At 46.7% G+C, this 25,696-nt stretch overlaps 1 protein-coding gene across 1 annotated transcript in view; it reads right to left on the bottom strand.

Moving 5' to 3' along the window:
* The window catches only part of LOC111154883 (mechanistic target of rapamycin kinase), a 125,347-nt gene that overhangs the window by 68,835 nt on the left and 30,816 nt on the right, over nt 1-25,696 (bottom strand). Inside the window, exons 19-28 of the mRNA XM_022514821.1 lie at nt 24,401-24,651; nt 13,504-13,590; nt 10,825-10,992; nt 10,159-10,271; nt 9,670-9,832; nt 8,452-8,544; nt 7,628-7,774; nt 3,669-3,811; nt 1,146-1,308; nt 875-1,020 (exon numbers count right to left, since the gene is read on the bottom strand). Coding sequence (XP_022370529.1) covers nt 875-1,020; nt 1,146-1,308; nt 3,669-3,811; nt 7,628-7,774; nt 8,452-8,544; nt 9,670-9,832; nt 10,159-10,271; nt 10,825-10,992; nt 13,504-13,590; nt 24,401-24,651 — 1,474 coding nt within the window. The remainder of the gene's footprint in view (nt 1-874; nt 1,021-1,145; nt 1,309-3,668; nt 3,812-7,627; nt 7,775-8,451; nt 8,545-9,669; nt 9,833-10,158; nt 10,272-10,824; nt 10,993-13,503; nt 13,591-24,400; nt 24,652-25,696) is intronic.

The following is a 25,696-nucleotide window of genomic DNA, read 5'->3' as shown; positions in this document are numbered from 1 at the left end:
ATTTCTATCTTTTTGGTCACTTTTTAAAGTGTTTAAAGGAACACTTTTAGCATTTACTTAAGAGCAGAGCTGGCACAGAAGCTGGCTACTTGATGAGTCTCTCAAATGGAAGAAGCACCACACACAGCAGACTGTATCAGCCTCGAAGGGGTACTTATTAGCTGGGTGATTTTCCCCTCAACTATCTGTAGTGAAATAATCAAGCATGTTAGCATTTACACGAAGATAATTAGATCCCAGAGTTAATATTCTCTGATAATCATTAGGGGAAGCAAACAGTTCTCTGGGAGCTGGTGCTAACATCTGAGGCTGCTTCTAATTTCATAACAGCAGAAAACTGATTAAACAACCTATTTTTTCCATACCCAGAAGATGCAAAACCATCTTCGGAGAGGAGAGACTGTTGCCAAGGGCAGGGAAAAGATCACTGAATCTCAGAGGTCGCTCTCCTGTTAGATTGGCAGAACACCAGGGGGGGACGACTCAGGCGATAAAACCCCAGAGGCCCCCGAGGCACCGCAACCAGTATTTCCTGCTCCGAACTGAGAGTGTGATCAGACCCGTTAACCTCTACCGCTCCTAGGCTGCTGCCGCCTCAGAACAGCTTCGGGACTGATGTCACCGGGACAAGCCAGCACAGGTTGGAAAACAACAAGAACCCGTGTGCTGAGGGTCAACGGAAAGGCCAGGCACGGCTCCAAGAGTGGGGAGAGCCACCGGCAACCGCATCTCATTTAAGCATGCTGGCCCGGACCCGATGGCAGAATTCGCAGAGCAGGAGCCTCCACGGGACTCCCATGATTTGGTGGCAGGCCGTGGGGGGAGAGAGGTCATTTCAGAGGAAGGCAGCCATTAGAAAGGGGTTAGAGCCTACCTGATGAGAGATTCGAGGATGGCGGGGGTGGGCCCTTTCTGGAACTCCAGTTCTTTGTAGTGCAGTGCTTTGGCGTAGGCCCGGCACTTGGCGGCTCTCTCCCCGAGCAGGACAATGCCGTTGTCGTCTCTCAAGGGCAGGGGGCCCTAGGGAAGAGCAGAACCCAAAGTGTAAGAAAACAGAAGCTGGGCGTGAACGGGTGCCGGGAGGGCTTCTCCCCTCCCACCTGCTTCCTGTCAGGCTCCATCTGGACAAAGGGGCAAAGCCTCACCTTATCACTGTGTTCCATGAATTCGGCCAAGTTTAAGAGGGTCTGCGTGACTTCAGCAATGTCCTGCGAGGTGAGGGCCAACTCGATGCTTCTGATGAGTTCATCCTGCTGGTCTTCATTCAGCTCAGACCAGCAGGACACAAATGCAGCATTAAAAAGATCCCTGGAGGCAGAGAGGAGTGGAAAAAAGATGTTGGAAATGTCTCTCGTGCCCCTGCCTGGCGCCACAAAGTCACATCCTAATCTTACTCCCAGCGTCACTGATTTTGCACGTACAGGCCAATGCTGTCCAACAGGACTTGCTGGAAATGGTCTATCTTTCCTGCCCAATACGGTAGCCATTAGCCACTGAGTACTTAAACTGTGCTGAGTGTGACCGAGGAATGGAATTTTAAGTTTTATTTCATTGTGGTTACCTCGATGCAGACACGCGTAGCTAGCAACTACGGGTTTTACGGCTCAAGCACAGACACTGGGCAACCCGGGAAGCTGTGTGAGAGCGCAGGGGAGCAAGCAGGGGCAGGGCTAAACGGCCTGTCTCCACAGCCTCTTGGCAGTTTTCCCGTCTTCTTTCTTCATGGGAGGGAATAGAAAGGGGACTTATCACACAGAAGCTGGCATTAACAGCTTCAGAACAGAATAATCTTCAAAGGATTCTTGGGATGCTTCTCAGGTGAGACTGGAAGAAGTAGAGGCAGCACCCGTGACTGCTTTTCAAAATACAATCAGAATCCTTAGTTGAATGGCCTTAAACAAGACACTACAACTTAAGAAACCAGAAGTGTTAGAAGACAGCATCCCAATCCCTAAATTCTCAAAAGGCCCTCCAAGCCAAGACAACTGCTGGAGACTAACCAAGACCTGGAACGGAGGTGCCGTTTCTAAGATTACTACAACTATTTTATGGACTGGCATATTTGCCTGATATCTGAACTTTAATCTCATCCCCTCTTTTTTGGATGAATGCTGGGGGAAGCGAGTTGGAAACTGTAAGATACGTTTATAACGTATGCGCTGAGCATTTGATGCCTCTACACGCACTTTCTATTACACAATATAAAGGTTAAGTCAGACCAATGTATATAATTTTGGAATCTGCTGGGAAAAACAAAATTTGAAATCTAAAGGATAACACGAAGCCCAAGAGAAGTTGTGTGTAAATTAAAAAATACACTTTCTGACCTACATCCAAGGCCACACCGGATCCCAAACGAGCACACTTGGCACTATGGGGATAAACACGTGGGTGTATGTCTATCCCAAGCCTCTTTGGGATGACACTGTGTTCAGAAGTGACGTGGAACAGAAGAGAGGTACACGACGTCAGCTGTGCACACAAAATCTGCATGCTGTGGAGTCAGGGGGATCTTAGGAACTATTTTTGTGCATGAAAAATACCACTTTATGCCTCATTACAAATAATCATCATCCATTGTAGACAAACTTGGAAAACAGGGAAAGGAATACAGAGACAATAACTACTCCTTAGACCTTCCAACTTAATCACTGCTCTATTCCTTTCTAGTCTTTTTCCATGTACACGTGTTTTTGAATAGTTGAAGTCACACATTTCCATAGTTTTGTATCCCATTTCGTTTATTTACATTTTACTGTAAACCTTCTATATGCAAAGATTATAAGCCAAATCTTTAATGGTTTAAGATTTGTTATTTAAAACAGTATTATTTTACGGCCAATTCTGTTTTCCGAAGACGGCTACAACAGCATCTGCTGGTGCATGTGCTCTTCTACAATCTCCCTGTCCGGAGATGGCATCCGTATCTCCTTCCCTCGAATCTCAGTGGGCTTCTGTAACTGCCTTGAACAACCGAGTGTGGCAGAAGTCAAACTGTGACTTCCAAGGCCAGGTCCTATAAACTCCATATACTTCTGCCTCGTTCCCTTGGGCACGTTCACTCTTGCAAACCTGCCAGTATTCTGCGAGGAAGCCCAAGTACCCCACAGAAGGACCCACAGGGAGAGGAACCGAGGCCCCTCGCCACGGCAGTTCCCATGTGAAAGCCCCAACCCGCCAGACACGAGAACTAGCCGTATGCTGGAAGTGCGTCCTCCGGCCCCTGGACCAACACCCCCACTGACACTTCTGCAGAGACAAGCTGTCCCCACAGGTCACGTCCAAACTGCAGACTGATGAGCAAAACAAATGACCGTTGTTGTTTAAGACCAGTAAGTTTGGGGGTGTTTGTAAATCCAGCAGTAAATAGAGTTCATTATTACCGGAAAGCAGTTATACTAAACCATTACGTAGTTCTTTCCAGAGCTATAAATGACTCTATAATTAAAATTTTGGACCCAAATCTACTAAGGAAAGGTCTGCTAGCAAGGTTAAGATGGATGCTTTTCTTAGAATATAAGCTTGTTCAATATGCCCTTTTTTTCCCCTCCACAAATTGGCAAAATTAAAAATACCAGGCCTTTCCACAATCATCGCCGATAAGAATTCTTACATACGGTCTTTTCTGTGCTGATCCTCTTGATCCCAACCCGACACAGCGGACGTACCTGGCCATTGGGTTGTAGGCCTGAGCCAGGGCCCAGCACGAGCGCAGAGAAGGCGATGAGGAGTCCTTCAGGAGCTCCAGACTCAGTCGTCTCAGCCACTCCAGCCAGTCATCTTTGGAGACCCTCCTGGCAGCTCCCCAGGCCTGTGATCCCCCAGGCAACAAGGGAAAACCATCAGCTCCCAGGGCCAACTGTAAAGAGCCCTCATCTATCTAAAGATGATTCTGTCTTTGATTTAATAAAACCATACCTCTCGTGACAAAAGTCCCCCAGAGCACAAATACAAGAGAGTAATATTTAATCAGAAGCCACAAAACAAAAGCAGCGACCTCCGGCATAGAGCATGATACCGACAAATACTGTTTTACAAGTCATTTGGGCCGGACTCTATCAGCAAGGCAGAAAGCTCTACAGACCCACAATGGATGGGCCCGTCACATGCAGGGCGCATTCAACAAGGCCTAATGGCCCCTGCAGTGTGTGATGGGCCCTGGGTGCTCTGTATTAGGACACTGGCTCATTCGACAACAAAGGGTCACATGGGGAGAGGCAAAATCATCAGGTTCACAACAGCGTGAATCACATTACACTCAGGCATGAGCCAGAGCCCAGCGCACACGACACAGGGGTGGAATGAGACAAAAGAAGTTGAACAGATTTAATTTTTACTTTCTGATTTATCCCCTCCAACATTCCTCAAAACTAAGCGTTCCAGGCATCAAGAGTTCCGGCCAGGGGAAGCTGAGGGAGGTGGATGGGAAGACCCTGGCTCTGGAGACGGGCAGCACCGTGTCGTGGCCCCCGTTGCACTCTGGAGTTCGGCGGCCTGAGTTCAAAAGGCTGTTATCTAACTCACTGGCTGTCTGAACTTGGGCAAGTTACTTCTCTTCTCTTGGGCCTGTTTCCTCACTTGTAAAATGAGGATAACAGTTCACCTCCTAGGGTGTTTCCAGGATTAATTAATATGTGTCACGGATTTATACCCGTGCTTGGCACAAAGTTAGTGTCCTGTGAGTGCCTATTCTTGTGAAGTCAGGAACACCAGCTGGCATCCTGGCTCTGCCACCCAGCAGCCGGAGCACTCTGGAAAAATCGCTTGTATGTTGCATCGGAGCCTCAGTCTTCCGCAACAAGGGATAAAATGTCTAAAGAGCCCAGCTGGAACAGATGAGCAAAAATGGTTGCTCTTATAATCAAAACGACATCTCTTTGAGCTGGCCTAGCCCGAACTTTTAAAATATATTCTTCAAAGATTTTCCCAGCAGAATTGACACACGTCCTCCCTAAGCTAGGCAAACTAAGTCAGAGCAGAGGTTCTCCAGGGAAGTGGTCCAGGGAGTGGAAGAGATGCCCGTGAGCTACACCACCTGCCCATCAACGACTCAACCCATCACCTCCCTGGGATAAACTGGAGATGGGCTGTGGCTTCTGATGAGTTACAAATGAGCAATACCATATTAAACTACAGTTTTATGTCAGAAACTGAGACAGAGATGTTAAGGGACAAACTGAAAAATTACGTGCACGATTCTGACGATAAAACGAGCACCCCGAGCCAGGAGGAAGGGCGACATTAGTTACTTGACTTTTAAACTTTGTTCTGTTGAACAAAATGGGAATAGCAAGTCCTGTTCTCTGGAGAGGCCTCTGGCTTCCTTCCTACACAAAGGGTATCCCGATAGCTGCTCTGTAGTGCACGGCGTTTCAAAAGTTAAACATACACAAGGGGGAACCATGAATGTCTTTTCCCTCTAGTGACGTGAGGCCAAGCCTGGGTGGGGCAGAAGCCGCGCTAGGTGGTGGTTAAGAGACTGGGCTCTGAAGTCATGCTCCCTTGGTCAAACCCCGGCTCCCCCATTTACTGGGCGACTTTGGGCAAATCACTCAACCTTTCAGGGCCTCAATATCCACATCTTGGCAAGATGCCGGTGGGAGCGAGAGCACCTAACTCGCAGGGTGAAGGGCAAGTGAGTCAATACACGTAACGAGCTTATACCAGCGCCCGATATGCGGAAAGCCCTGCACAGATGTTGGCAGTTGTCAGTGCTGTCCCTGTCACTGTTTGAGAAATGGTCACAAAGAAGTCTCTGGAAACCTTAGCTTCACGGACAACTGCACGATCTATCAAACAGGCTAAGGCCCCCATGTGGGCCCCTCCCTGCTCTTCTTTCATTTAAAACCTAATCCACTCTCGCTTCTCTGGGTTCCGTGGTAACTGTGTCAAGGCCCACCAGCTGCCTTCTGCCACCAGCCACGGCTGACTGTCCCCTCCAGTGAGGCCGGCGACACCAACAGACTTTCCACCAGCCTATTCATTTAGGAGGTAAGTCCAAATAGCTTCTCCTCAGATGGGAAGGCTGCTGAAAATCCTGGCAGGCACTCTGGAGGCGGCGCGCTGTTACTCGGAAAGCGGGTCACACTGGTCGCTGCACTGACCCCAGGCTGCCCACGCACGAGTGTGTGGAGGCACACACCCGGCTGAGAGTAGCGCGGGAGAGTCTGCTTAAGGTTCCTGGACTGGATCTGCTCTCTCAGATGAGACACATTAGAAACTCTTTTTTCTGTTTGGCAAAGGTCATGCTTCTTTTTGCAAGACCCGCGTAGAAAGCCAACCTTCCTGGAAGCAGCCTCGCCTACCGGGGGGTTTCCTAAAACAGTCAGGACACGGCTCTAAGAGGGTGGACAGCTGCCTGGCTGGAAGGACATTCTGAACCCAGGCAGGCGGAAAACATCTGGGTGGAAATGTGCATCTGGCTTCTCTGCCTGGCCCCGCCCTGAGGGGTGAGGTGTCAGCAGGATCGCCTCAACACCGCCTAGGGATGCCAGGAGCCTGGGGGCCGCCTCCTTTTCCTGTAGCCTTGGACTAGCAGTGACACGCTCCACAGAGGGAAAGCAGCATCGCCCCTGGCCCAGGGGTCTTTCACCACTTCCCTCGTACATCGCCAAACCCTTCTCGGCAGTGGCCACCTTACAGCTGCGTGTCTGGGTGAAGGCTGGCTCGGCAGTCAGTGGTAAGCCCCAGTGTTCCCCCAGCTGTGTGTGAACACACACACACACACTCACACACAGGTGTGTGTTCAAATCTTTACGGGCTTGGCCAAAAGAAGAGACAAGTTAGCAGGGACCCAGTCCTGCCCAGATCTCTACCTCGGTCCACTGCCATCATTCAAGTGCAGCTGCTGTGGACCAACCGCTAAGAAAGGAAGAATGCCACCAAGTGGGACTCTAGACAGGGCGCTGCTCACAGTCACCAGAAGCAGTGATGCTGATGCGAAACGTGGGAAATTATTTAACTCAGTGACATAACTACAATGACCCTGCTCAGATCTACCAGCGATGCTTTGAAACGGCCTGTTTTTAAATGGATGGCTGGAGGCATACATGGTGAGAAGCCAGCTACATCCCAGGCTTTTGTCAGCAGAAAGAACTCAGTATTTATCTGCAAAGATCTAAAAGCTTGCTCTTCAAAGTACGGTCCTGGCCCGGTAGCACTGGTATGACCTAGGACTTTGGTAAAAATGCAGAATGTAGGCCTGAACTCAGACTGCCCCATTCAGAACATGCATTTTCCTCAGCCCCTCGCAGTCAGTAAGTCCTGGGAGTTTCAGGAGTCTGAGAAGCACTACTTTACAGAGCTGGCCAGTCTCAGGGCTAGAGAAGGGACTCACTGGTTTTGTTCCATTCACGTAAAAAATGAGAATGGTATTTGCAACAAAGGATTCTACTATCAGAGATCCAAGGAAGCTTAGAACTTTGTTCTACATTTATCCTTAATTTTAAAAAACATATCATTTGGACACCTGGAAAAAGACAAAATGACCTAAGTTCATGGCATCTAGAGTTTTGGAAAAATGCTTGGGCTGGTCTTTGGTTGTTTTAAACTGTTGGTAGCAAGAGCGAAGAGCAGTGCTCTCCTTTCCAAACAACCCCCCCACCCCCTCGGGAAATCATGGACCTGCCTTTTGGAGATTGATGGTGCTGACGTGCAGTTTCTTCATGGGTCCCGTTTCGACCGGCCCACTAGCCAATGCATCCCCTTGGCCACTCCTCAGCATTCGGTGCTGGTAAATCAAGGGGTCCTCTTCTTCATCAGCTAGTGTGTATCCCTGTAACCAGAGAGCCACAGACAAACCCTGCAACTCCGCTAGGTTCTCCCAGGTAAGAAAACACCCTTAAGCCTTGGGAGGGTCGCACCTTCTGGAAGAGTCAGGACGTCAGCAGGAAGGAAAAGGTTACATGCATGGACCAAATGAACCACAGGTGGGCTACATTCCCCACTGCAGACCCATGTTTGCCAGCTGCTCTTGGTCAGGGACAGCACTGACTTGGCAGAATGAGCACGCAGCTGGTGAAGCTAGTGCTATGGGCCATGACCCCAGGGACCAAGTTCTATGAGCTGGGGGGTGAACAGCCTGCTGCCTGGTTTTGTATGGCCCGGAAGGCAAGGGGGGCAGGGATCAAAGGAAGGGGACTATTTTGTAGCATGTGCAAGCTATTTGAGAAGCATTCCTGGGGTCCCTCAGCAGAAGTGCACAGGCAGGCAGCTTGGCTCTCGCTCTTCTGCACGCAGGCAGCAGGGCCTGTCACTGCTGCGGAGCCCACACCGCCTACAGAGCTGGGAAGAGCCTGCTGTCTCTACAGAAGCTGCCTGCCCATCGCTAGTTTAGAGCTAAAAAGCCAGATGTGCTCCTAGACCCATGCAGGGAGACAGCGGGGGACTCTGGGACAGAAACCGAGCACAGTTCACTGGGGGACTTTGGGACAGAAACTGAGCGCAGTTCACCTTCACGATTCTGCAGATGAGGACGTCGTAGCGCTGATGGTTGATTCGGTGTCGCACCAGGACTTTGTTCACCATTGGAATGAAAATCTGGTACTGTCGGAGGAGAGGGAAGAGATCAGAAAGGTCACTCTGCAGCGCGGGAGGCAACGGAATATCACCCCCGCGAGCTATAGCTAGTTCTGCTGGGTTTGGGGTGGCTCTCTGTTACTCAGAAGAGTCACCTGTCTGTCTCTGTCTCTCTCTCTCTCACACCATCCTCCCCAAACCGCTACAATCCTAGTCCCCACCCCCATCCATCTGGGTTACTGCGACGGCCTCTGAGTGCTGTCTCTGCTCCCACCCTTGGCCTGGTCTGTTCTTCCACACAGCACTGTGAGTCACCAGGTTAGACCACAGTCTTCCTGAGGTCCAGATCCTCCAAAACTTCTAGTCTTGCCCAGAGTAAAGGCCCAAGTACTTATAATGGACCACAGGAGTGATGTGCAAATTTTTGTGGGCATCAGAATCACCTGGAAGGTTTATGAAACCAGAGCTTGCTGGGCTCCGCGGCCAGTTTCTGGTGCGGGTCTGGGCACAGGCCCGAGAATCTACATTTCTAACAGATTCCCGGCTATGTAGATACTGTCCAGGGACATCTGAGAACAACTAGCCTACAGCACCTGGTCTCTACGCCCCATCCCAGCCCTGCCTCATCTCTACAATGGGAACTGCGAGCCCTCCTTGCTGCCCAGCTCCCTCCTCTGAAGCCACACACTGTTCCTTGGACCCTTCAAACATGCTGCCTCCGCACCCCTTTGCATTTGCTACTCCTTCTGTCGGCCTCCGACTCTCTGGGCTCAGACCTGCACTCGGGTCTCTGGTCAGATGTCTGCTTATCAGAGGCCTTCACTGTCCACCTTAAACAAACAGCAGCTCTCCCCGCTCCCACTAAGCTCTTCTGAGACGGACTGTGTTTACTAGCTTTGCCTCGGTGGAATGGAAGCTCCGTGAGGACCGGGACACCATTCTGTTTACTATGTTATCCCAGAACAGCACTTAGGCCACACAGATGGCTCGAGAAGTGTTTGGTAAATAAATGAAAGGACAAAAAAAAGCAAGTAATTCCTAGTTCTTTGAAGGCAGTTGAGAGCTACAGACTGGCAAACAGAGACGTTCACAGACAAGTCATCTTCCCCAAGCCAGGCGGAAGAGCATGTCTGTTGAGGACTCTTGTCTCACCTTCTTCCCCAACTGGAAGACCAGCGAAGACAACGTGTCCATGGCCGTGGGACGCAGTTCCGGGCTCTGGTCCAGCGTTCGAACAATCGGATGGATGATGCGGGACGCATAGTCAGTGAAGTCCAGCGACTCCGTCAGGCGGTCCACTGTCTCTAATGCTGCCCTACAATAACCACGACCCGGGGGAATTGTTAACACGTGGTCCCGAAGTACCAGAGGTGGCTGAGGCTTATCTTAACAATCAGCACCAAATGGGAAGGCACGGCCTCGGAGGCAGCTCCGGTGACCTGGCTCCAACACAGGTCCCCGTGGGGTAGGGATGCCTAAGATTTCCAGAAGCCTGGGGCGTTTCTGGACTAAAATAAAGACAGCTGAGGTAACAACAACAACAACAAAATGGACGGATGGCCTGGGAACTCAAGAAAAGGACATTTTTAAAAAGACGTGAAAAGCTCGATGGCTGCTTCGTCCCCAGGCGCAGGTGCTTACTTCCGAGATGGCAGCGGAACTTCCGGGGCGTCAAAGAGCTTCACGATAGGAGGAAGCAACAAGTGCAGATAGTCGTCCAGGTTGGCGCCGAACAGCTGGATGGCAGCCAACAGCTGCAAAAGGGAGCACAAGCCCGGTGACGGGCAAATACAGGCAGGTACCACGTACACGGAGCGCACGGAGGGCGACAAGCGGGAGCGGATGGAGTACACGTGCATACACATGTGCACGGAGCGCATGGAGCACGTGGGCAACTCCAGATTCTGCGGGGACTCTGAAAAGCCTTCAGTAAGTGGCCTTGAGCTACATTCTTTTGGGAGCACTCCCCCCTCCCCACTATTTTATTTTGCTTGTGTATTATTTTGCTTTCTCTGAGCTTATTTCAATGGACAAGGAATCAGTTGCTAGATAATAGTGAGAACAGGTCGGGGATAAAACATTTACCAAGAATAATCCAATAAAGGAGAGAAAACACAAGGCCAGTTCAAGAGAGGGTTGTAAACATCCTGTCAATTGCACACGTCTGGTATTAGCATTCGTTAGATTCAATCTTGTGGCTCGAGCATCATCCTGTCACTCAGAACAGGGGCTTGCCTCTTAGCCGATCATCCCCGGACTCTGATGGATGCTGGGAATCCCTCTAGAGGACACCCTTAAGGGACTCACCTTGATGGAGACGATGCGGCCTGGGCTGTTGTCGTGCATGAAGACGCGTAGCATGTGTGGGATCAGCTGGGGCAGGTAGAGCTTAAATTCACCCCCAAGAGCTACCACAATTTGCTCAATAAGAAGGATGATTGTGCTCTGGATTGAGGTATTCATGACCCAGAATTCCTATAGGGAGGGAAGACAGAGAGAAGTAAAGCCACATGCTCTTCTGCTGAATTAGGAAATCAAGGAACTGAGAAGGCCCAGAAGAAGCAAAACTGTAGTGAGCACAGTCTGCCCCAAGAGAGACTCTTTCCCCAGCCCTCTTTGTAAGCTCCGTCACAGGCACAATGAGCGGATTAAAGGGTACTTCTCGGAATGCACCAGCCTCCTTCGCTCCTGGGCTTTGCTTGTGCTGCGCTCTGCCTAGAACCTCACCTCTTGCTCAGCTAAGTGCCATCTGTGTTTCTAGGCACGCCTCAAGCCTCACTTCCATGAAGGCTTTCCTGTTTTCCTTCCATTACACGCTCTACATCCCTCTATTCCCTTCTTTTCTAGCACCCATTGTAACTTCACTTTCTCTGGCACCTTCTCTCTACTAGACTGTAAACCTGTTAAGGGCAAGGAGCCCCTTTGAGCCATCTCTGTCTCTCCAGAACCGAGCACAGCACCTGGCGTAGTCCAGCCACCTGAACACGTTCACAGAGTGAATGAATGACTAGGCTTATTTCACTTGGGCTCTCAGCCCGCCCACAGCGGATTCTCCACTTGGGTCCCAGCCGCTCTCTACCAAAGGGTGATCCCAATGTGAACAGTTTCTTGCCCATTCTGGACTTAGACTTTGCTAGTCTAAATATTGCTAGATATAGGTAGCACCTGATGTTTGCTCCAAATCATTTTCAGGCCTGGATAAAGCCACAAAAGGAGCACTTTTTCTCCACCTGTATAGTCATCTTCCATGTAAGTTACTAAAGTAAAAACTTGGCCAATCTGCCACAGAATCTGCCTCGGTACCCCAAATAGGTCTGAGTTTTTGATCCCAGGAAAAGCTGGCATTTCAAATCAAGTCAAAAAGAAAGCGGTCTACTGCCTTGTTTTGAAATCTCCAGAGGAGACTTGATGATGCCGGATTAGCCCTACTAACGACGGCAACACGTACACATTCATGTTTTGGGGCCCTCAACTAATTCAGAATATAGTCAATAAAAAGGAAAAGAGAACTCCTCAGAAGAAAGGCTTTACTGAAGCATCAAGTATTTTTATTAAAAAAAAGTCTTAAAATTCGTAATAGCTTAGAAAGTAAAAACCATACTAAAAGATGCTTGTAAAACTTCTCTCTTTCTCCTCGTACAGAGAAAAAGCTATTTTCTCTAGATAAAAACCTCTGCCAGAGAAACAGCTCCGATTTTATACCCTCCATGGTTTGTCTGATGTGTGTTACTTGGCCCGCCCTCTGCCTTCTTTAGAGAAAGCACACCTACCTCCCCACCGTTATTACTGCGGGCTCCGTACAAGGGCTTCTCTCTCTCCAAGGAGCCAGGCAGCCTGCCCAGGGATCACCATGAACAGAGGCTGTTCTCATCCCAGGCTCAGGGGGGCTCATTAAAATGCCCAGGGGCAGCAGTCAAAGGCAGAGCCCCTGGGGCACCTTACCCATCTTGGAGGAAATGAAAGCTGCATTTTGCAGGTGTGAAGCTCCCTGCCTCAAACTTCTGTGTTTTGGTCCTAAGTCTTTTTTGGGGACTAAGACTCCGATTAGTTCTGCTTCCGACCGCGAGCACACTGCTGCCTGCCAGGCCCCCTCCCCCGGAGGGCCGCCGGCTCGCTGGCACTCCGCTCAGCTTCGTGGTACAGAGGCCCCCGTGGCAGGAGTTGGGGAGCGAGAGGTTTTCATTATTTGTACAGACGGGAGTTTTTCAGTTCTGAGACCCGGTTTCGGGGAAGTTCCAGTTTTGAAGCTGGCCGCTTTGATTTTAGTCCTGCTGCCTCCTCCAAGCTAAGTACAAAGGGCTGGAAGAGGAGAGAAGGGATCAGTGGAGAATTGTCTTCCAGTTCTTTGAGGGCACGGCCCTCTCGGCACAGCGAGCTTCCCAACAGAGACCTTGAAATGACACAGCACAGCAGGAGGCAGGCCTTCCCCTCCAACAGAAATAAAACGATATTGCCACCGATGGGGAGCCCTCCGCAGCTGCTTGCACACGTTACACAATCTGGGACAGGTGCTGCCGCAGTCAGAAGGTGGCATTTATGCTCTTCAAGGCGGTGGGGTAAAGCCTCGCCTCCTTCCTCGGTGCCTGATAGGAGTTCAGCGTACGTAACAATGCTACTGAAACCCAGTCCCCAAACCTCTCTTAGGGCCACAGTTTTACGGGCTGTAAGAAGGAGGGCTTTCGTGGGAGCAGTAAAGCAGTAAAGTGAAATTGCTCTGTTGTGTGTGAGGCAAAGAACACAAGTCTGTTTCTGGCAGAACAATGACTTCAGGATTCTTAATCCAACCTCATACCTCGAATTCAGGGGCCAGGCCTGCAGCAGGTCCCCTCCCCTGTCACCACCCTTCGGGGAACCCCACCCCGCATAATACTCCTGTCATAACAGCTCTACAAAGACCCGTGACCAAAATGTCTGCGCTCTCCAAGCCTCCCTCTGAATGTTCCTTGACCCACTGATGAACCGGCCAAAGCACTAACTTCTACTCACTCTCATAAGGGTGACTATTTCATCCATGTAAGGTCGGATGTGGCTCTTCACGAAGGACACCAGCATCCCCAGCTGCTGGAACAGGAACTGGAATGGAGAAGAGGTCAGCGAGTTGGCATCAGGAAGGACAGTGAACTCCCAGGGTCACCCTAAGTCCGCGGCAACAAACGAACACGCCTGTGCAATCGGGTCCCACACCAGCCATCTATTGAGAGTAAGTCTAAAAAAACCTTCAGTGGTGACCGTAGTGGGGGCTAAAAACGACCCTCAGTGGCTTTACGCCCCAGCCAGGTGAGCCAGTGACTAGTGCACGATAAGGGCCTCGGGGCCACGGTGCCTATCCTGAGCCACGAGGCTACCTCTTGGCTCTCTGACCTTCATTTAACCTCTCCACGCCAGCCTCTTCAGGGGGGAGATGCAGAGGACAGTCCCTCCCACCAGGGCTGGTTGTAAGTTCAATGGGGAAACACCTGGAAAGCACTAGCACCAGATGTGAATACCGGGGGTGCTTCGCGATCACCAGCTATCGCTGAAGGATCTGCGGACTGACTGAAGACTTCAAAATGACACGAAATTCTTAATCAATGATCATTATTAATCATTATAAATTATTAATCATTATAAATGTGTCTTTTGTCTCTTCAGTTCTAATTCCATTACCACTTACTTTCTAAAATAAATACAGCTATTAGGGGTATTGTGGTTCATTTATAGTAATTAACTCAATTAATCAGATCGTAATTCATTACGTAACTGTTTCTCTCCGAGAAACTTTGCACCAAGACAGCAAACTGGGGGAGAGATGGGGTAAGGAGAGTCTGTTCAGGTTGATACGGGGCAGCTGTAAGAAGGGACGCCATCATTAAAACAAGCGGGGAATAAAAAGGCTTGGGTAAACGCGATCCAGCTACTTTCCTGGCTAAAGATGTCTTTGGGGTATAGTTTTTATTTTGTCATGATCTTCAGATAGTGCTACATGTCCATATGCAATAGCAAATCATATTCTAAATCCCCCGCCCTGAAAGATTTTTCTGGCTCTCTATGCCTCCGCCCTCCCATTAATAAGGACAATTTAGCAATGAATATACATATTTTCACTCTCGTCTGTGTTCTGAAACTTGGGCAAATTAGGATTAAATAAAAACTGTTGTTTCAAACAATGAGTAACGGACTTACGGACTCACTACCTGCAGAGGTGAGACTCACAGGAGGACATAGAGGCTTGGGCTCCAAGGGAGCGTGGATGCCTTCTCTAATGACAAGGACGCCAATGGATTCTAAGGTGGTTAGAACCTGCCCACCACGTAGCACAGGTCTGACTCAACTCAGGACAGCCTTCCCTACCCGCTGCTCGGGAGACCCCACATTGAATCGCTGCTGACCACTTTTGTGAAATGATCTCTGTAACAGGATCCAGAGATCAAGGGACGTAAGACTCTAAGTATAACGGTTTTTTAGCTATATTTTTGTTATGTGAAACCTGAAAGAAGGTAGAAAATCGAAGCTGGAGGAAAAGCAGGGCATTGGGGTTGGCAGGGAGGTCAGGAAAACCACAAGACCCAAAGGACAGAGCTCCTGAGCCCTGCTGTCATTTCACATTAGGTGTGGTGGGGGAGCCTGGCAGTGTTCAGCCATTTTCACCTGCCAAGGGAGGGAGGCCGAGAGCAAGTGCCTCCCTCACAGTAAGGAGCCCAGCAGCCCCCCCCCACCCCATTTCTTCTCCCTTAGATTCGTCCACAAGTTTTCTTCTCTTTCTTTCCTGGAACACTAGCATATTAAAAGAACATAGTTTTAGTCTTGAAAATATGGTGGGTTAGGTACCCCTGCTGTGAAAAGCCTAAAGATAATGCATTAGCAATAATAAATACCGTTACTGTGTCATCAGAACTGAAACCTTTGGCAGAGAGCCAGACCTTCAGAGGGCTACCTATTAAGAGAAATGGTGCCTCCCCCCCAGTGAATCTGTCCACTGGCAGAAGGACACAAAGACATTTGTCAGTCTTGATGTGGAGTCCAGGTAGGAAAAAAGTCTCTCCCAAGAGCTTGTACTCTCAGGTCAATACCTACGAGTTTAGGGGTTATGGTGACTACCTGCGTGCGCTGAGAAACTCTAAGCCAGGAAATTAACTTGAAGTTCACACGGCAGAAGGAAAAGCAAATCCTCTCTAGACAGATGCAATTTGAGAGCAGGTTTTCTGGTACTGCTCCAGGGAGCGCCCAGGTGCATAGGTACAATATCCAAAATTATAAGACAGGTGAAGATAAGACCCTGGCGGTGTGATTCAGCAGAAACAATAAACAGCAGGATCAGACCATCACAGATTTTCCATATATTGGAATTATTGGATAAAAAATATAAGACTGTTTTAAAGTGCTTAAAGAAATAAATATGAGAATTTTAAAAATGAGTAAAGAACAGGGTAACACCAAAAAAAATACTCAGCATATTTGAAAGAACCTAAAAAAATGTAGTTGGGCGGCGCCTGGGGGACTCAGTTGGTTAAGCATCTGCCTTTGGTTCAGGTCATGATCCCAGGGTCCTGAATTGTGCCCGCAGAGGGCTCCCTGCTCAGTGCAGAGTCTGCTTCTCCCTTCCCTCTCCCTCTGTGTATGTGATCTCTCTCTCTCTCTCTCAAATAAATAATCTTAAAAAAAATTTTAAAAATGTGGTTGAAAGTAAAAATAAAAAATAAAAAAATGTAGTTGAAAGTAAAAACTCAAGAACAGGTCAAAAAGACATAGCTGGGGGCGCCTGGGTGGCTCAGTCAGTTAAGCATTTGCCTTCTGCTCAGGTCATGATCCCAGGGTCCTGGGACTGAGTCCCGCATTGGGCTCCCTGCTCGCCAGAGAGCCTGATTCTCCCCGTGCTCTCTGATTCTCCCCCTGATTCTCCCCTCGTGCTCTCTCTCCTGCGTTCATTCTCTCTCTCAAAAACAAAACTAAAAACTGAAACACACAGCTGAGGAATTTGTGAACAGAAAAGGGATGTGAAGGAATATCCAGAATAGATCTCTAAGAAAAAAAGATGAAAAATATGAACAAGAAACTAACAGACATTAAGGAAAGAGTGAGCTCTACATGTGGACCAAATTTTAGAAGGAAAAAACAGAGGGGTGGAATCCTCATATTCAGGAAGTCCACAAATTTCAAACAGGATGTGAGAAAGAAATCCTTATCTAGATGCACAATAGGGGAGCTTCAGGGCAACGAACAATGAACAATCTTTCAGTGAGAAGATCTGAAATAGTCATTGAGAAAAGTAGGGTGAAGTGAAAAGGAATCGTGATTTCTCAACAACAGAAGAAATGAGAAAACATGAGATCATATCTACAGTTGCAGGAGAACCCACAATTGTATCCTCAGCTAAATAATGATTTAAAAAGAGTGTGAAATAAAAAATTTTTCAGATACACAGAAACACAGAGCTTACTTTGATGGATGTTCACAAGAGAAATGTGCCCTCATCCTGAGGAAGGATAAGGACCCCAGAAGAAAGCCCTGAGATGGAAGACAGAGCAAGGAGAATCGAGACAGCAAGTGTGTCTGCATAAAACAGTGATGACATTCAGTTTGGCAGCAGGAAAAAGAAAAAGTGATACTACATAAGAGGGAAAGTGATAGTGTAAGCAATCACTCCAAGTTTTGTATATTATTCAGAAGGATGGAGATATGGATTAATTTTTAAAATTAGGTATTAAAGTTAGGTATGTGAGGCAAAATCTAAAGGTGAAAAAGATAAAATGAATCCATCCCTCATCCTGTACAGGGGGACATATTCCAAAGAGCTCAAAGATCTAAGTGTAAAAAATCAGGGGGTGCCTGGCTGGCTCAGTCGGAGGACCGTGTGACTTGATCTTGCGGTTGTGAGTTCGAGCCCCACATGGGGGCATAGAGATTGCCGAAAAAACAAATTAAAAAAAAAAAAATTTAAAAAGCAAGGCCAATTAAATACCAAAAAAAAAAAAAAAAGGTAAAAATGATGTACATACAAGGCTTTTTGTTACAGGATTATTTTAAGTATCAAAAGGATGAAAAAAATGCAAATGTTCATCCATAAGGACAGGTTCAACAGCTGCGGACTGGGCACACAGTGGGGCGCCATCACCCCCCAGGGAGTGCAGGCATCCTAGGCGCTGCTGTGGCAGGAACTCCGGGACACGCTGCTGTGACGGTGAAAAAAAGCAGGGCGCACAACAGTGTTTACAGTATGATCTCTTCTGAGGGACGCAGGTGGGGGAATATGGATTTCCTCAAGTTTTCAAAAACAAACGATGAAAAGAAATTGAAAAATGATCAAATGGTTGCCTTAGGGGGGAGTGTGGTTGGCAAAATAATGGCAAGCCAGAGATGTCTGTGCTCTAGTCCCTAGATCCCACGAATAAATGACCCTGCATGACAAAGGGGACTTCTGAAGATGTGATTAAGGTTCAGGACTTTGATGTGTGGAGATTACCTCTAAAAAGCAGAGAACCTTTGCTGGCAGTGGGCAGAGAGCAGGATCTGGCAGCAAAAGAAGGTCAGAGAGACACAATGTTGCTGACTCTGCAGGCGGAGAAAAAGGCCAAGGAGTGTGGGCGGCTGCTAGAAGCCAGAAGCAGCAAGGGAGTCGGACTCTCCCCTAGAGCCTCCAGAAAGGAACGTGCCTCAACAGCACCCAGATTTTGGTTCGGTACGACCTCTGGCAGACTGACGACCTACAGAGCTGTAAGAGAATGAATCTGTGCTGTTCGGAGCCATGACCGTGGTGGGGATTTGTTACAGCAGCAATAGGAAACGCTACAGGAAGAAACAGGATAATATGGATGGGGAGAGAAGCTAGACTTCGCTGAACACATTTATAGTTTCGGCTCTGGAACTGTTTTAATGTCTTGCATAATTAGAATAGCCACAAAGAAATTTCTAAACACTGAAAATGAACAGAAACTAATTTAACTGCAACTCGAGTTGGTTGCGCAATCACTCAAAGACGCATTCCAAGCGACTTTAAACACAGTATTTTGGTGTGTATCTCCAAAACAACACAGCCTAAGAACAATTAAAAAAAATTTTTTAAAAAATCACAAAAAACCCCAAACTGCATTCAGTAACCTTACTGTTATTACTAATACTAGTCATTTACCATTGATGTATACAAGATACATTCGGGAATGTATTCCGCAAGATAAAGCAAGTAATTACAGGAATGTCAGAACCAAGTAAGGAGGTTTTCAGTGTGAGAAACAAGTATAAAATCAAAATAAAAACTCTTAAATCTTAAATTTACATTGGAAAATCTGTGTTACTTCATGACTTATGTTTCCTCTCTCTAAAAATTACTTATTTCTTGGGGCGCCTGGGTGGCTCAGTAGGTTAAAGCCTCTGTCTTCAGCTCCGGTCACGATCCCAGGGTCCTGGGATCGAGCCCCACAACAGGCTCTCTGCTCGGCAGGGAGCCTGCTTCCCCCCCCACCCCCGCGCCTCTGCCTGCCTCTCTGCCTACGAATGAGGTCTGTCAAATAAATAAATAAAATTAAAAAAAATTACTTATTTCTGTTCTGTTCACAGAGACGGCTGAGAAACAATGATATGCTAATAGCAGTGAGCGCCCCAGCACACCGAATGCCGTCTCCGAGTACCATCTCTCACTTAAAGAAACCATACCTCCTTGGAAGTGGCCATGCCCAGCCTTGAGTGAAAAGTACTTGATAAACCCAGAATAACTCCCACCCCCCTCAACCACAGAAAGCAAAAAGAAGAAAAAAAAATCAAGGACAAAGACCACTGGCCAATGTAAAAAGAACACAATGGTCAGGCTGATTGGGATAATTAGATCCTGAGAAAGAACAGTTCCTTCAATGAAAAGAAATACTATATATAGCTCCACGAGTTGATAATGATACTCCAAAAGCAGCTGGGGTTGTGAGGGTGGTACCTGAGTCACCTTCAAGAAGTTGCAAGGGACCTAATTCATTACTCTGAAAAAACTGATACATAAGAGTCATGCATTTATTCTGCCCTCCCTATAGGAACTATACTTCAAATTAACTGAATTATAGTTGACAACACAAAGTTCTTCATAGATGATCGCTAACAAATAAATCCAGTAATAATAAGAAAATCACAGCTTTGTGGTTGCTAATTAAATAATCGTTCTAGGGGCACCTGGGTGGCTCAGTGGGTTAAAGCCTCTGCCTTCGGCTCAGTTCATGATCTCAGGGTCCTGGGATCGAACCCCGCATCGGGCTCTCTGCTCAGTGGGAAGCCTGCTTCCTCCTCTCTCTCTGCCTGTTTGTGATCTCTGTCAAATAAATAAATAAAATCTTTAAAAAAAAAATAATCGTTCTAGAAAAAAATCTTCAATGAACACTAAAAATGATTAGGAGAAAGGCTGATAGGGGACACAGGATCACAGTACCTGAGCCCACTGATTAATCCTTCCATCACTAGAAATGGATGATTTAGAAAAGATCTGCTTACTAACTGTTGAAATAGGAAGTATTCAGTACCTCCTATGAAGTACTTCTTGCCAAAAGAAGGAATCTGAATTTAATGACTCTAAATCTAATCAATTTACAAGAAGTTAAGGGATGTTGAAGATACAATCAGCCAAATCCAAAATGGGAAATTCTACAGGACAAATGACCTGCTTTCTTCCACAAATAAATGGCATGAAAAAATAGCGGGGGTTAAAGGAGAACAGATAGAAAGAGAATTGGCTATATCAACCAAATGTGATGTGCATAACTTATCTGGATTCTGATTTAAATAAACCAAATACGAAAAAAAAAATATATTTTTTTAAATTTTGTTTATTTATTTGACAGATAGAAATCACAAGTAGGCAGAGAGGCAGGCAGAGAGAGGAGGAAGCAGACTCCCCGCGGAGCAGAGAGCCCGATGCGGGGCTCGATCCCAGGACCCTGAGATCATGACCTGAGCTGAAGGCAGAGGCTTTAACCCGCTGAGCCACCCAGGTGCCCCCGAAAAAATATTTTTAAGACAAACAAGGACATCTGAAGAAGGCTCAGTATTAAAAGATATTAAGGAATCATTTTTACTTTTGTAGGTGTTGTAATTTTGGTTATATGGGGGAAAAAGTATTTGTTGGTGAAACAGTACAATATCTGGGATTTGCTGTAAGGTGTGTGTGGAAAGAGTGTGGGAGGGGGGTGTAGTAAGATGAAACCAAATTGATAAAATGCTAATAATTACTGATGAGTATGGGAATTTAGTATAAGTTGTCTACTTTTTTTTTTTTTAAGATTTGTTTATTTTAGAGAGAGAGTGAACACACGCACAAGCGGTGGGAGGGCCAGAGGGAGAGAATCTTCAAGCAGACTCTGCACTGAACACAGAGACCAACACAAGACTTGATCCCATGACCCATGAGATCATGACCTGAGCCGAAACCCTCAACCAACTGAGCCACCTAGGAACTCTAGTTGTCTATTTTTGTTTATGACTGGAATATCCCATTACAAAACATTTGTTAAAATTAAAGACAGCAACACGAGGGCAAGACAAGAAAATGAAAGCTCAAAACCAAGACCAGAAAAGAAAGAAAATATATAAACAGATAAAGCAGGTCAAAAATAAAGCACTAAGTCGGATGGTGGAAATATACCCAAATAGATCAACAATCACAATAAATAAAAATGGACTGAAATCACTGATTAGCAAAGATTTTCAAATGAGATTAAAGGGATAATCTAGCTATATTATTATATATATTATCATGAGAGACCCACCTAAAGCAAAAAGTTGCAAGATATAAAAGTAAAAGGATAATAAAAGACGTACACTTTCCAAAAAATGTTGGTGTATTTATACTAAAATTAGGCAAAATAAATTTTAAGGTATTTTTTTTTTTAAAGATTTTTTAAATTTATTTGACAGATATCACAAGTAGGCAGAGAGGCAGGCAGAGAGAGAGGAGGAAGCGGGCTCTGCGCTGAGCAGAGAGCCCGATGCGGGGCTCGATCCCATGACCCTGGGACCATGACCTGAGCCAAAGGCAGAGGCTTATTAACCCATTGAGCCACCCAGGCGCCCCAATTTTAAGGTATTATTAAAGATAAAAAGAGTCCTTGCAAAATGATAAAAGATGTGACTTAGCAGGAAGATACCATGATTTCAAGTTTGAATGTATCTAATAATATATCTCCCCAAATTTATAAAACAGAACTGACTAAACTATGAGAAATTAATATGCCCACCACTGTAAAGGGAGATTAACTCACTCCTCTCAGTAACAGATTAAGCAAACAAAAAATTAATAGGAATACAAAAAATTTGAACACGGGAAGTAATAAGTTCAAATCTAATGACATACGTGGAACTTTGCACATAACATCAACAAACACCCACTATTCCCTAGCACAGAGGAAACATCAAAACGGATCAAGCATTTAATTAAGGCAGTTTCAGCAAACATCAAGTAATCGTAAACCCCAAGCAATTAAGTTAGAAACAGATATCCAAAAAAGAAATTCAAAACCCTGTAAATCTGCAGATTAAAATATCCACTTCTGAATAACTCAGTGGTGAAAAAAGAAATCATGGGAAACATGAAAAACACTTATCTCTGAGCGATAATGGCACTAAATTATTATTCAGCTATGAAGAAGGGATGAACTACTGATCCATGATGAACCCCAAAAGTGTTAAGTGAGAGAAGCTAGACACACAAAAAATCACATACGGTTCCAATTCTATGAAATGTCCTGAAAAGGCAAATCTATAGGCACAAAGTAAATAAAATGAATAACTTCTTAGGGACTCCCAGGTGGCTCAGCTGGTTAAGTGTCTGACTTCGGCTCAGGCCATGATCCGTGGTCCCAGCATCATGGGATCGAGCCCCATGTCGGGCTCCCTGCTTGGCGTGGAGCCTGCTTCTCCCTCTACCTCTGGCCCTGCTCATGCCTGCTCACTCTCTCTCTCTCTCAAATAAATAAATAAAATCTTTTCTAAAAAATGAATAATTTCTTAAAAAAATGTGACCAAAACTGTTGTAAGAAACAGAAAAACAAAACAGATCTTTGAACCTGTACTAAAAAATAAATAAATAAATAATGATCACAGGCCAATTCCATCAAGAATGTAGATGTAAAAAACTGACATTAAGTATTAGATATTACGTCAATGTATCAAAAAATACATCATAACCAAGATGGTTTTAAAACAATAATTCAAGGGGCGCCTGGGTGGCTCAGTGGGTTAAAGCCTCTGCCTTTGGCTCAGGTCATGCTCTCAGGGTCCTGGGATTGAGCCCCGCATTGGGCTCTCTGCACAGCAGGGAGCCTGCTTCCTCCTCTCTCTCTCTGCCTGCCTCTCTGCCTACTTGTGATCTGTCTGTCAAATAAATAAATAAAATCTTAAAAAAAAATTCAAAAATATTTCAACATTAGGACATGTATCAATGTAATTCAACATATTAACACACTGAAAGAGAAAAAATTGTATGATCGCCATACGAAACAAATCGAAGGCATTTGATAAATCCAATACCTGTTCATGATAAATGCAATACATGATAAAAATTCTAGCAAACTAAGACCATAAGGGAACACTTATAGCCCTTAAAAAGCTACCTGTCAGAAACCTACAGCAAACATTATACTCAGTGTGGAAATCTTAACAGCAGTCCCACTGAAATGAGAAACAAGATTAAAGATTTCCAGGTTCACAGAGTCTAATCCACATTGTAGTGAGGGTCGAGGAAATGAAAATGAGGAAAAGTAGTAACTGGTTTAAAGATTAAAACAAAAAACAAGAACTGCCTTTCTCTTCTTATAGACTATATGATTATCTACAGTGAAAAGCTAGGAAAATTTAGTTAAATTATTAGAATTAGTGAAAACTCGATGAGGTTGTGTACATAAAATTGTACTTCCGTACTCCAGGCACAAAGTTAGAAAATATACTTTCTAAAAAGATACTATTTCCTCTAAACATACATCAAATTGAATATATAATCACAGAGGAAAATCTGATCTTAAAAGTTAATTCAAGGGGCACCTGGGTGGCTCAGTCGGTTGAACGTCCAACTCTTGATTTCAGCTCAGTTTCTGACCGCAGAGTCCTGAGATCCAGCCCCGTGTCAGGGCTCCCCGCACTGCAGGGTCTGCTTGAGATTCTCTCTCTCCCTGTCTCTCTGCCCCTTCCCCTGCTCATCCATACACATGCTTTCTCTCGGTCTCAAATAAGGAATCAAGTTTTTAAAAAAAGCCCCCGTGAGCTTTATTGAGCAGGTTCGCTGCCAGTAGTGGGACAGGTAAATCATCCCAGCGCCGCTCCGCAAGTCGTGTAGTTTAGAGAACGAAAAGAGAGCAAAAGGGAAAAACAGGCTAGAAAGTCCTTACTTTGCAACCAGTGTGACAACAGATTCAGGCAAGGATCATCTGCGGCTGCTCGGTCATTGGGCCAAAGACAGGGAACAGGACAGTCCCAGGCTCCAAGTATCAGCCCCGGATTACTTAAGGACTCAAGAAAAAGGCAACTTACAATGGAGAGCTCTGACAGAGACCGATTTCACCACGTGCTCAAACTCAGGATCAGCACTAATGGGAGAAGCTGACATTACGAGATCTGGTAAGAGGTATGCAATGTCACCTCCGTAACAGTCTCGCTAAAATGAGGGACCCAACAAGACTTCAATCCAATCATGAGGAAGCAACAAGTTCACCCAGTGGGACGTTCTACTGGACAAGTGCCCTGAAATCTAGGTACACCCCCCACGCACCCCCACGCACCACCCCCAACTCATTGTTTAGCCCTTCCGAGGCGATAACCCAGGAAACTGAACCTGTACCCTCAAAGATTAGGAGTTAGCGGGGGGGAGGTACTCGGCCCAACAGTCAACAGGGGGCATCCGTAGGAAGTGGGGCTCAGGAGCAGGGGTGGGGTTTGACCTACTCACCTCCCGGATGGCCCCGTCGCAGACCCGAATGACATTGAGGAATGTGGGCATGACCTGCGGCAGGAACTGTACACACTTGAGGCCCAGGGACTTGAAGATGAAGGTGATGGCCTGGACGACCATGGTGTGATGGTGCGACAGGGACTGGTCTCGGAAGATCCGCATCAGCGCCACCATGGACACGGCGGGGTAGAACTCATCCAGCGGCAGGTTGCCCATGTTGACCAGCATCTCGCTGGTGCTGTAGTCGGCTAAGACAAAACCATGGCAACGATCACGAGCTATACGTGCCACGACCGACGTGGAGCAGAACCTGGCTAACAACAAGCAGCTAGACCGTCATTCAGCATTCTCGGGGACACAGGACAGATGACGAACCCATGAACAGGCTCTCACCGTGAAGAATGCGAGAGCCTTTGGCTGTTCTATTACCCCGACCACAAAAACCTGGAACAGTACATGATGGGTTTTCTTTAAATTGCTCAGTTCAACTTCGCTTATCATTACAGTTGACAACTTTGTAGTTGAAACCATCAATAAAAATAATTACTCTCCCAAATGAAAGTAAAGGGAATCAAATTAGGCTAACATCTGTTCAGCAGCTGCTTGGTGCCCCCAGGGACTTCGGATGAGGGAGCGGCAAATGCCAGCTGACTTGAACAGCAAGGATCGCAAAGACTGGGTGAGGGGAGGGTGGACGTTTCACTGACGAGGCCAAGCACTAGGCCAGCCGAGACTGGACTGGTGCCGGGGAGCAAGGACGAAATGTGCAGAGACTGGGCTGAGACTCTGTTCCTGACGGTCCCGGGTCTGGAGGGTAACGTCAGAGCTATGCTTTTCTGCTCTACAGAAGAACTGGAAGCAACAGGATTCCATCCATGGAGTTCAGAAACAAATTATTTTTAAAAGGCTCAGGGGTTAGAGCACTGGTCTTGTAGAAACAAAATACTTTGGGAAAACAACATTTTGCTGGAAAGGTTGGAAGAGCCACTGTTGAACTTTTACTCTTCCGGAAATAAGCCTGCCTGATGAACAACAGGTTAAGTCTAGAAAAATCTGCCGTAGCCCCATACCCTACCTAATCGCTCAGGGTACTTGTCAAAAGGCAAAGGGGCTCCAAGGCCAGACCAGCTGATGAAAAAAAAGAGCCCTGGATTCAGATTGCTACCACTTTCTCTGTGCCCCTAAGCCTGGCCTCAGGTTTCCCTAGCAATTAAAACAAGGAGAATAAATTCTGCCCTCTTCCTCCCTGGGTGCCATGAGAATAGAAAACATCCAAGAAGACTAACAAAGAAT

This window comes from Enhydra lutris, unplaced genomic scaffold (assembly GCF_002288905.1).
Source record: "Enhydra lutris kenyoni isolate GAN:26980312 unplaced genomic scaffold, ASM228890v2 scaffoldscaffold38, whole genome shotgun sequence".
In the NCBI taxonomy this organism is placed as follows: domain Eukaryota; kingdom Metazoa; phylum Chordata; class Mammalia; order Carnivora; family Mustelidae; genus Enhydra; species Enhydra lutris.
The sequence above is the reverse complement of the archived record's forward strand: the minus strand, read 5'-3'. Positions and strand labels throughout refer to the sequence as shown.